General features: G+C 36.3%; 1 protein-coding gene across 4 annotated transcripts in view; it reads right to left on the reverse strand.

Moving 5' to 3' along the window:
• Nucleotides 1-13,050, reverse strand: part of LOC149558067 (P-loop containing nucleoside triphosphate hydrolases superfamily protein) — a 259,235-nt gene that overhangs the window by 184,199 nt on the left and 61,986 nt on the right. For 3 of the 4 annotated variants that reach the window (XM_089832470.1, XM_089832473.1, XM_089832472.1), the window contains exon 5: nucleotides 10,977-11,081. The exons of the other annotated variant lie outside the window; for it this stretch is intronic. In XM_089832470.1, coding sequence (XP_089688596.1) covers nucleotides 10,977-11,081 — 105 coding nt within the window. The remainder of the gene's footprint in view (nucleotides 1-10,976; nucleotides 11,082-13,050) is intronic. 4 annotated transcript variants of the gene reach the window in all.

Genomic DNA, 13,050 nt, shown 5'->3' on the forward strand with positions numbered 1-13,050 from the left:
ACTAGTAAGTTAAAGTATGGGAAAGCTACAGAGTGCCTTGGGATCCAGCAGAATCAGGATAGTTTAAGCTCTCCCAACTATGGCAAGATCAAGGGCAAAAGGGGCAAAAGATCTCTGAAGGATCTGAGAGAAGCAGAAGGACTCAATAGAGAGCAGCAAAAAAATCGATCAACTTTTCAATGTTGGGAAGTGGAAGTGCCTTCCCAAAGAGCCATGAAGATAACAACGTGGAATGCTAGGGGACTAAATGCCCCTAGCAAGAAAAGGTTAGTAAAACAAAATCTTAAAGCCTTTGAATCAGATATCATATTAATTCAAGAAACTAAACTTAATAAGGATGAAGCATTTTATTAGATAAAATGTTCAGCTTATGGAGTACTTTCTTCCAAGAATCAGAGGGAGCATCGGGAGGTTTAGGAGTTATCTGGAAGCCTAGGAAGGTATCTCTTAAGTATCTTCATCATAGTCCTAATTGGATTAGTTCGAGTATAACGAGTCTTAAGTCTGATTTACAATTTATTCTTATTAACGTTTATGGTCCTATTAGTTACTTGGATAAAAAACAGGTATGGAATATTAGCAATTTCATACTAAACTTTAAGGATAATATCTTTTTGATAGGAGGAGATTTCAACACCATTTTAGACCTATCAGAAAAAACAGGTAGTATCCTTAACCTTTCGCAATCATTGGTAGACTTTAGAATGTGGGTTAGTAAACATGACATGATAGATGTCCCTACCAGCAATGGGACCTTCACTTGGAACAACAGAAGAAAGGACTTCGCATATATCGCGGAGAAACTAGATAGGTTCTTTATCATAGATGAGCTAGCTGATAATAATTTCAATTTTCAATCTCCAATCCTATCTATTGCAGGATCAAACCATTATCCAGTCAGACTGGAACTCTCTAAACCCCACAGACCCTCCAGGAACCCATTTAAATGCCAAAAAATGTGGTTTCTTGATCTGGAATTTATCAAAAATATTAAAATATGGTGGGAGCAAGACAAAGTAGAGGGCTCGAAAATGTTTGCATTGGTATCTAAACTAAAATTATTAAAAGAACGTATTCAAAAATGGAATAAGAGTCATTTTAACAATATCTTCAAAGAGAAGTTAGAAATAGAAAACTAACTTAAAAACCTAAATCTAGATATTATTAAGTATGGTATGAACAACGAAAGTTATCAATTGGAGAAGGAGTTAATGGCCAAACAAGAGCTAATTTTATCCAAAGAAGAAACCTTTTGGCGACAAAAATCGAGGGATAAATGGTTGGAAGAAGGGGATTGGAAAACCAAATTTTTTCATAACTCAACTATATATAATAGATCCAAGAATAAAATTTCTAGCATAAGAAATCAGTTAGGAACTCAAGTCGATAAGCCAAGCGACATTGCGGATACCTTTGTAACTCATTTCAAGAATATACTCAACAATTATGAAGGATCAAACAGGATAGCACAAGATAAGATGCTTAAATTTATTCCTAAAATTATCTCAGCCGAGGATAATAAGTTTTTAAATAAACCTATTACCTTGGATGAGGTAAAATCAGTAGTTTTTAACATGAACCCCGATAAATCTCCTAGACCTGATGGTTCTCAAGCGTTTTTCTTTTAAAAATGTTGGGACATCATTGGGTTCTACCTTTGGAAGGTTATTGAAGCTTCTAGAAATGGAGGCGCTCTCCTGTCATAAATTAATTTTTCTTTTATCACGCAGATTCCAAAAAATAATGATCCTAAGACTGCAGGAGATTTCAAGCCTATAGCTTTATGCAACACAATCTATAAGATCTATTCCAAGATCACTGCAAATAGGCTTAAGGGTTTCCTGCCTAAATTAATCTCTGAAGAGCAAACAGGCTTTGTTCTAGGGAGATCCATTCTTGATGGCATTGTCACCATACAAGAAATGATACATTCAGCTAGCAAAAGTAAGGAACCTTGCATGTTTATGAAACTTGATATCCAAAAAGTGTACGATATGGTAGATTGGAGATTTTTGTGCAAGGTTCTAGAAGCCTTTGGATTCTCACATCAATGGATTGATCTCATTTTTAAATTCATTTCTATGCCTAAAATCTCGATTCTTATCAACAGTACGCCTGAAGGCTTCTTTGAAATCTCCAGAGGTATTAGGCAAGATTATCCGTTATCACCTTCTCTTTTCATTATCATGGCTGAAGCTTTTGGGAGAGCCTTATCAGCTGCTCATCAAAATAGGCTACTTTCTAGGATTACCGTCATGAGAAACATGCCAAATATCACTCATCAATAGTATGTTGATGATACAATTCTCCCTAGTAAAAGTACTACTGCTGAAGCCTCTGAATTTAAATCCATCATAAAATCATATATGATGGCTCTAGGTCAGAAAGTGAACAAGGTTAAGTCAAAGATTTTCTTTTTAAATACCAATGAAGATACGGAAAATAGGATTTGTAAGCTGATGGGCTATCGTAAAGGTCAATTCCTTTGTAAATATTTGGGAATTAAGCTTGAAAAAGGATCCAAATCCTGCAAAGTTTGGCATAACACAATTTAGAAATTGGATGCCAAGATCGAGGGATGGAAAGATAAGTGGCTCTCTAAAGCAGGTAAGGTCACAAAAATCAATTCGATACTTTCCGCCGTTCCAATTTATCCCCTGTCTTGTCTCCCTCTTTCTAAAGGTTATCGAAATAAATTGGAATCGAAACTCAGGAACTTTCTATGGAATGACCTCGATGAAGACAAAAAATTTGCTTTAATCAAATGGGACAATATTTGTAAACCTAAAGAATTGGGTGGACTTGGAATTAAGAACCTTGAATGGCAAAACGAAGCCTTGGGAGCAAAGTTAATTTGGCAATTATACAATGAAACAGAGCAAAAATGGGCTAAGATTTTATACAACAAATATCTTATTGCAGAAGACCCCTTCGTCTATTTTTAGAATGATTAATCCACCTAGGGGTTCGAAAAGTTGGAACTTTATGCTGAGATGTCATAATCTTATAGGGAAGTTTCTCACTTGGGATGTTGGCATAGGCAACAAAGCCTTATTTTGGGAGGATTCGTGGGATGGCCATCCCCCGCTTGTTTCCAAACCCTATCCAAAACGATTGAAGGAAGTGTTAATCTCTCAATGGGGTAATGAAGTTGGTAAATACAAAACTAAGATTTTGAGCAATGGTGTGACTAGACGGGTTTGGAAATCAGTTGAAGACTTGGGAGTCGATCAGGCAGAAGTAGAAGCTTATATCAGCATTATATCTGATAGGGTAATCAAGCAATCGAATAAACCGGATCAGCTCATTTGGGCAGCTGCCAATGATGGAATCTATAGAGTGAAAGAAGGTTATAATGCTATACTCTCCTCTCAAAGATGGGATAGTATTGATATCCCACTCAAACTATGTTGAGATGGGGCCTGTCTGCCTAAGGCTAGGTTTTTCCTTTGGTTAGCCTTCCAAAATAGGATATTGACTACTGAAAGGCTAAGCAGTTTTTGGATACAAGGTCCTTCTAGATGTGTACTATCTAAACAATATTTTGAGGACCTTAATCATTTGCTTTACTGGTTTCCTTATTCGCTTAAGTGTTGGGAATGGCTAAGGTTTAAACTAGGTTGGTCTTCGCCTTACCCAAATTCTTATAGGGATCCCCTTATTATCTGGCCTAGCAGCCTAGTTAAAGGCGTCTACAGCAAACTTTGGAATATTTCCCCGTCAATTATCTCTTGGGAAATTTGGAAAGAGAGGAAGCGACGCATTTTTCAAAGCTCTGAGATGGAGGTTGAGGAGATTATTTTAAAAATTGAGGCTAGTATTGTGGAAGTCATGAACTCACATCTTTAAAAATGCATGAAAGAAGAGGGATCTTTCTCTTCTTGGGATGGGCTTATGAAGAAGAACTGGGTCAATCTGTTGAATCCCCCCCGCAAGGAGATGGGCCAAACTCAATTTTGACGGTGTTGCTCGTGGTAATCCTAGTATAGCAGGAATCGGCTACATCATCAATAATGATTCTAGACAATGGTTGGCAAAAAAGGCGATGGCCATTAGGCCTACCTCGAACAACATGTCTAAGCTCGAAGCTTTGGAATCAAGATTGCTTTTGTGTTTGGAGGTTGGGATTACCAAAGTGGTTATTGAAGGTGATTCTCAAATCATTTTGAATGCCATAAGAAAGCGATCTACTCCTAATTGGGTCATCAACTCTAAATTAGATTTTGTCCTAAAGCTTCCTGATCGTTTTGAGGAGCACCAAATATGCCATATTTATTGTGAAGGCAACATGAAAGCAAATCAATTAGCAAATAGAGGGGCGGATGGTCTTAATATTCATCTTATTAGGGAATCATTCTATCAACACTAATTTAATCCTATTTTAACTCATTTCTAATTGATATTTTTCTAATTTAATTCTTTTCTATACATAAGTAGCCTTGTCCTAAGTTCATGTGCGTGGCATTTACTTCTCGGGTTATTAGTTCCTCTCTCGAAGTTTAATATTAGCTCCCATTATTATTATTATATATTATGCCAATGTGAGTTAGTGGTCGCCTCTAGCCATGAGTAGTATTACTTAAGTTTTATTAAGAAAGGATCCGAAACAAGGGGCTGAAATCTTTACTCATCAATTCATGATAGGTTCCATGATTAATTCTTAACATCCTCTCTGCATTTCCCGCATGACTTGGCGTGTTGGTGTCAGCATCATGATGAGGCGTGTCATTTGCTTTTTATCCTGGCTATGTTAAGGTTTTCTGGACTGGTTTTGTTTCTATCCCTGTTTCCTACCCTCTCTGCGGCTATAGATACAAATGTTATGGTTTTCCACACCAAAGAGGCTAGAACAATGGTTTTTCATGGCTCTGTGCATTGGAATAAGATCCTGAATCCTCTTAATGACATGTCAAGGATAGCAGTAGGAAGTGTTATCGGTGAAGGAATATTTGACTTTAGTCACACCTGACGGACTAATAGCCATATTATAGGAACCTTTATTGGATGTTTAGCTAGAGCAAAGGTTGATCACAACCTAATTATTCAACTTTGCAACGACATCTTTCAAGCCACATGGCATAAAGGGTTGGAGAATGCAGTGAGGAGCATTGACAGCAAATTTAAGATTCCACTGCCTGAAAGATATATGGCATCACCTCCTGGTTCCTCCGAGCTAGACATGGCATACCGCAGACCCTCTTTTATCATCCAGGAGAACCTCAAAGTCTACTGTCAATGGCCCAAAATGGAGGCAGCTATCAAATTTCTTCTGCATTGGAGGGGCATCGTTATTGAAGCTGATAGGATGTGGCTGATGGAGTATCTTAATGCATTTCATGCATATATTCACCTGGGAGTCTCGTTTGATAATCTTGAAGCCCTCATATTCTACACCCCAAATGCGGATAAGTCTAGCAAAGTGAAGACTAGGTTTGATCTTCCCCCAAACTTCCAAGTGGAGAACCCTAATGACATCTCTGAAGTCATTATGGTGTTCCCGAGGTAGGGTTTGCAATTGAACGGGATTACAGCTCCGTTTTGGTTTCAAAATAGTTTGTTGGACCCTTTATTATATTCAGCTAGGTTTATATGTATATCCAGATTTTGTATTCTGTAAAATTGCTACCTCTTTTGGATTGTATCTGTATATCTTCGCTTTTGTAAAGGAATTGACATAATATATATACAGAATATCATATACTTAGTTTAATTTGGGCTCCTTCCTGATTTTGTCTTATCTATAGTTTTCTTACCTCGCATGATATGTTTTTAGTTTCAGTTATATGCTATGTTCTGGCGGAATTACTCTATTTAGTAGCTATGGTGGGGAGGATTTCCGCCTTCAGATTTTGAGTATTAATATACTATTATGGGGCTCTGTTAACTACTCTAGATTTCTTTGGATAATTAAGATTCAAATGATGTTCGGCTAAGACTTAAAGTGTTTGTATATTGGGAGTGTATTGTATGGTTTTTTTTCATGATTTGGGTCTTGCATCGAGCACTGTCTATCGGATATCTTTTTGTTGTGAGAATGGCCGCAAATGGTTAAGATGGGGAAGGGAAAGATAGGGTTATCAACCCCTAACCTAGTCTTTACCAAACTCCAGTGATTTGGTTTTAAGCAATCACAGGGCAGAAAGGCTTTCGTTTATTAGCAACAAAGGGAGGTTAATTTCTATTTGGAATTTTTATTTCATTGATAGCTTCAGTTAGTAGGTAAGGTTCTGGTGAATAATTTTCTATCATGTATTATACAGGGTTCTATTGAATAATATTTCGTCTAAGTCGACTATTCTATTTCAGTTGAGTAGTGTCTGGCATGTCACTCTTCTGATCTCCTCGAATTAGCTATTTCATTTTTTAATCAGCTAGTATATGTCCTGGTCGTGTGAGTTTCGTTGCCAGTATGATGTCTTGACAAGATTCAACCGAATCCCTCTCTTTGTCAAGGATGCGAACTGATATGGAGACATAGTTAGTGGTGGATTGGAATGGTGTTTTGTTTATTACATCATGGGTTATTAGTTTTTGGTATGGAGATTTTGGTATAGTTAATCACATGATGTTTGTAATTGATGTAGTAGGCTTCAAATCGGTAAGGTTTTTTCCCAGTGATTGCTTAGTTTCTGAAATTGGTAAGATAGGTTTATCTGTTAGTATCTATTGATTAGTCGGTTTCAAATTTAATTAGGTTTCAATATTTTCTCATTTAGTCTACTTTGTTAACTTTGTTCTTCTATTAGGTTTCACATTTGTTATGAGTTGTTTAATAATAGGGATTATTACCATGCGTAGTTTTTTTGACACTTGTTTAATTATCCATATGGTATGTTCATCTAGATTGTAGTTTATGGATTAGATAATATTAATGTGGTTCTCACGATTAAGGCTAAGCTTGGATACAATCTTTGCGATCAACATTTATGAATTCTTGTGATTAGCTAGTTCTCTAACGTGTTTTTTCCTAGCCCAATTTGAAGAAAGGATCGCCTATTGGTGAAGTATTTTTGGGGCCTGGATCTCGTTTGATAACGATTTGATGAGAGTTGTATGTATTTCTTTCAATTGTGATGCACATTCTCATAGGGCTATGCTCCTAAAATTTTGTAAATCGAATTATCCTTAAAGGAGACTGGGGTATGCCCCTTTTATTTGTGTAATGAGAAGTTCACTGGGGTATGCCCCTTTTAATTTTGTAATAATATAGCACTTATATCCTAGGCTAGACTGGAGGTTTTCTTCTCCGTTCTTTCCTACCAGTGCCTGCTTGAACAGAGTCAAGCTATTGTAATCTTTTTAATTTCTATCAATTAATCAAGGCTTCAACTATTCACCGATTTTTTAAAAAAAAAAGTTGGGTGTTGATTGAGATGGACCCTTTCTATTTTTGGAAAGAGCATTGGGTCACATGGAGAAATAATAGATATGACTCCTATTTCAAATGGCATATTTAGATAATGAGTATTTTGGGAGTTATTATATTTTTAGTGACCAAATTATTATTAAATTATTAAATGGCTTATAAAGTTATAATTTAACTTTATAATTTCACTTAAGTTGAGGGTTGAGTTATCATTGGAAAGAGCCACTTAATAAATACTTAAGCCAAGTCAAGTGAAAGAATCTAATGGAAGCTTCTAATTAATGTTGTGTGGTGAAGCTTCTTGAGTGAAGTTACATTTTGGCAACAAAAAGGGCATATGGAGGTTATAAATACAAGTCTATTTGTTGAGAAAAGCACGCTTGGATATTTTTTTGCTTTTGTTGCCTTGTGGGCTTTTTCCGAGTTCTGATTTTATGTACCCTGGCTGATTTATAAGGGTTTGAGGCTGTGAGATATTAGACTCACTGCTGAGGTATAGTTATTTCATTTAGCTAAATATTTGTTGAGTCTCCTCTACTGTGATTATCTGTGGTTGGGAGATATTGTTTGGGTTTTTGGTTGCATTACCATTTACAATTAGAGGAGATTGATCTGCACACCTGAGAATTGTGAGAGTGCCTTTCCTTTCTGTATCTACTGTTGCTGGGAGGCATTGACAGTGTGGAGGATTAATTGTAATTTGTGAAGAATCAAGTCTGCATTTTGGAGATCAAAGTTTCTGGCCCGTGCATTGCAAAATAGGCATATTATTGCCTGATTATTGTGGGATGTTTTCATGCTCCTGGGAGCGTTCTTTTCTAGATTTATTTGTGCCAATATCTTGCTCTAGGCACTGCCATATTTCAGTGACTGGGGGTGATTGTTTGATTGCTGCTGATCAGGGTTGGAGTGGCCATTAGTGGCATCATTGTTGTTAAAGACCTGTGATCAGGATCTAAGGTGGAGCTATAACCTGTCTACTGTGATTTTGGATGTTGTGATTCTGAAATGTGTCTACTGTAATTATCAATAACCATTGTAATTCCATCTTGCTGCAAATTGGATCTGAGCATCTTCAGGTTGATTGCTCATTGTAATTTCAGTTTATATGTAACAATCATTATTGATATATTCAGAATTGCAATACTTGATTAATCAGTTTTCAGAATTGGGCTTGCATAGTAGCTATGGATTCTTTAACTAATACTGTTTCCACTTATATTTTATATGCCAAAAGAAAAAAAAAAGCCATAAAACACTAAAGTAAACATCATAGCAGAATTGTGAACCAAGTGTTTGACAAATTGTCAAACTGATAAGTAGGAGATAATTTCCACAGCAAGTCAAATTGTCATATTGCTATCAGGATTTAACTATGTGATTTTTGAGTCAAACTCATTGACCCGTGTTTCATGAGTAGTGATTCAACATGAATCCATCTCTCATGAGAATAAATGGAATAAATTGTCAAACTATTGAATAGTGAAGAAAATTTATGTTATTTGAAGCTATAACCAAGCAAGATTATTACATATGCTCTTCCTCCTGCCATACGTACCAGTACCCCTATATCGCATGGCTAAAAGAGGTCGTGTCTGAGTTAATCCTCTTGGGCCACTTCTTCTTCCTCGATGTCACTGTCTGTGAACAATACTTGCTCGTCAAAAGGACAACCCATTAGAGATCAATCTTTTCACCCATCACCTAGAGACCTCAAGGTTCGTACTAGGCAACAGTGCCAAAAATGTCATGTATTAAATATGGAAGTGTTCATATGCCAGATATGGAAGTGCTGATATGCCAAATATGGAAGTGTTTATATGCCAGTTATGAAAGTAATATCGTCAATGTAACTATGTACTAATTTCATGCAGCAAGTTTTATTAATAATAGAGGAACAATATGAACAACAATACCATAGCAAACACACAACACATTCAAATGGCAGAATGTTACTTTATTAATTGTACCAAAGTCTTACATTATCATCCATAACCCCATTCATCACCCTTTCACTTGTTCCGGACTACATACAAATAGACTCGACACAGTTGATCAAGTCTCCAATGGTCACAAACTGACAACACATTTGACACCCCTTTGGAACGATTTTTTATTACATCAACTAACAAAAGTCTTATTTAACTATTCCTGGCATAATCGCCGCCTACCATTCCTGACTTATCTTTGATATTTGTCAATATCATTTATTTACCCTTGGTGATAAGTTGCTATAACAATTCTTTTAACTATGTTCTAAAGAACTCATCTTTCACCCCATGAAGATGTGCAAAGGAGCATTAAGCTTGTCCAATTTCCAACAAATGATTGGCTAAATGTGCTCATTGTAGAAAGTAAATATAGGATCCTCTCATATGAAAACCATCATTTTGTCAAATATAGTATCACTGCAGTCTTGCATCTCTCCTAGGCCAGGTGCATTAGCATCCCCATATCCAATGAACTGGAAAACTGGAGTAATAAAGTAGACTATATATATTGCATCACCCCAAGAAACACCACTCTTCACTATTTCTCTTGCCCTCTTCCCTTGCTATGTCTTGGACTCAGGCTACTGATTCCAATATGCTGTCATAACCATTATTTACAATGCCTCTTGTGACTCAAGCATTCTCTCCAAGAGAATCAATAGGATGCATCTCTGGTCTCGACACTTTTCAAGAACTCCTTACGAAAGCTTCTGATGGGTGCATGTGAAGTGTGGGGTTGTCAATAAACATGTGCATATTCCTAGCATCATTGACCATCACTTTAATCGAATCATTCATTCCCATGTCCTCGAGTGCAATATCCATGGCATGCACACATGCAAATACACAAAATATGTCTATAAGCTGCCTCGATTAATTATGTTGCAGCTCTGCACACATGGGTCAGATTTGTCACTACTTTGACCACATTTTGTGGCCAAACCTCCTGAACAGCTTCCTTGAGGATCTAAAACTGAAATTCAACATCATTGCGGTGCCCTAAACAATCAAAAGCCTAAAAAAAATATGGGCCGTGACATTGATGAGTGGGCAATGACCATTTTCCATCTACCCATCCATGACAATACAAATTTCTGAAATTGTATTCATTGTTTGTTTATCTATATACAATTTATTAATCACTTTCTTGAAATTAGGTAACAAAAATACCATTATTTCTATAACAGAGTCTCAATTTATTTTTCATGTGCCATTTTGAATGACAAGATTTTGTATCCACTTCCATTTTCTGTGTTCAACAATATTGTGAGAAAGCCCCCAAACAAGGAAATGGACTGGATGATACTATGAGAAAGCCCCAAAGGAAGTTGTATAGCTGAGAATATCTCAGTGTGGAAGCCCATATTCATCATGAAGTTGAAGTTATGCAGTAAAACCAAATAGCATTTTAAATACATTTTTATCAAAACCTAAATAGTTTATAGCCTTCAAGAACCTTGAGTGCAATGACCTTCAAAATTCCATCATGTTGACAAAAAAGTTGAATACAAACATTTGGAGATGAATACAACCTCCAGTTTGATGACAACAAATACACTACTTGGACCAACATAAAATACAATGTTTTAGAAAAAATGATAAGCTAACGCGAAAACTACCTCATCAGTAACAAGAACCTTGATTGCATTCAGCTTCAAAATTTCCTTCTCAAGCAATTGGCATAAGCAACCTAATGTTGCAACAATGACTTGTGGAGCTTCTGCCTGCATGTAAAAAAATTATAAATAAATGTCTAATGGAAACCGATGCCTGCATTGCCATATTCAGTTGTCAACTAGTTCATAGCTGGGACCAAATTGTGTCCATCTTTTACTAAGATGAAAATCACTTCATATTAACAAGATTTAATAAATCTGATCTAGATAGAACTAACAAGGAGCTAAGCATGAGGATATTAGATATGTACTTGGTGTAACAAGAAAAAGATCTGAAATACAGTACCGGAACGTGTTCTAAACTATTAATTCTTGGTGCATACAGAGAGAGAAGAGTATTAGGCATAGTTTGAGCTAAGATAAGATAACTTTATTAATGTGCAACAATAAACCAACAAGAGGGTCCATGGGACTGCCACAATAAGCAGGACAGCCAAAAGGTGGCCAGGGAAAAACGGAAAGTGGAATAAGAACAAAACCTGACAAAAACAAACCACCCACCTAGCTGCACGGAGCAGCAGAGAAGAATTCCAGGACTGAAGGATACTTCCCAGGGCAGAAAAGGATCATGTGTCGTTGCTGAAGGCTTCTGGAAAAGAGGGTAGAGGGTCTTTGCTGCATGGAGGATCTGCAAAAACACACCTCCCTTAGGGGACCGGCAAGGGCATCAAGAGGCTGCTTGGCCACCCACAGAGGGGAGAAGACAATCTAAATAGTACCCACAGGAAAAAAAGATAACATTAAAAAAAAAAGTTAATACAACAAGAGAACATCAATATTCTATGGTTAACGATAAAACAGAAAAAAGGATTCCTGGAACTACTGCAGGAGCCAGTAGTAGTTTTTTTTCCTGAATATATGCATCCAGTCGAAGGCAGAAAATCCTAGCAGGGGTGACAGATCCAATGAGAGCATTGACACAATTCGTTAAACTAGATTCAACATACTTAGACATTGTTAACTCGTGTATGATATTGCAATGTGCCTTTGTTATAACTATAAATTTTGGACAATCAACTAGCAAAATCAATTGCAAGACTCCTTCCTCAAAATCTCAAATAACACTAACGATATTAATCAATGATAGCAATTCTAATGTTTATGCTATTCAATGATAGAATATATGAGACAATATCACTGCTATCTTTGATTGAATCAATTAGATGTATGCAAGATGATTTGATTTATATGTCAATACTTAGGGCAATAATGACAAAATTATCTTGCTATCTTAGATATAAATGATTGTCAGATATGCAAAGATGATCTTACTATCAATATGGCTCACTGCTAAATGATATTAGCCTTCTCTGATATGACAATTGGAAATTTTGCTATACCGATCAGCAGCTGTGTCTGTTATAACAATATGAAATATGCTCTAAATTATATCTTCCTATTGCTTATAACAATGGATGATATGCTGCTTCAAATATATTTTATACAAATATGCAATTATGTAAAATGACATGTTGCTGTTTCTGATATTTTGATATGGATATGCAATAGATATGATATTGCTTGCAGCGAGATGTTGCTGTGTCTGATATGACGATATGAATATGTAAATATGAGGATATCACTTGAAACGGTTGGTCTGAATATACATTCTTGCAGCGATGGTAGATGATGATGTTCCTAATGTAACCTGATGTGTTTGCAACAGAGGTGGTGCTCTCTGATATTGTCCTAGAAATATATGCAACCAGTTCTTAACACTTCAGCCAAAACGTTTGATTGAGCTATCCAAATAGCAAATGTATTAAAGAGGTTAAACTAATTACGTGATTGAAGGAATGGATTTGATTTGCGTTGCATATCCTGCAAGTCTGAATGGTTGTATCCTTTGATGGTGAAGAGACGAATCCCTTTGATCGCTTCTTTTCATAAACAACGACTAATCCTTCTAATTGCACCTTTCCACTATTAATTGTTATTTGGCTTTTAAGTCAAATCTGATTGGTTTGTTATATTATTGATTTATCAATATTCCAATGTCACTGCACACAACTTTGCC

This window comes from Cupressus sempervirens, chromosome 5, assembly GCF_028749045.1.
Source record: "Cupressus sempervirens isolate cs-2001-9-10 chromosome 5, ASM2874904v1, whole genome shotgun sequence".
NCBI lineage: Eukaryota > Viridiplantae > Streptophyta > Pinopsida > Cupressales > Cupressaceae > Cupressus > Cupressus sempervirens.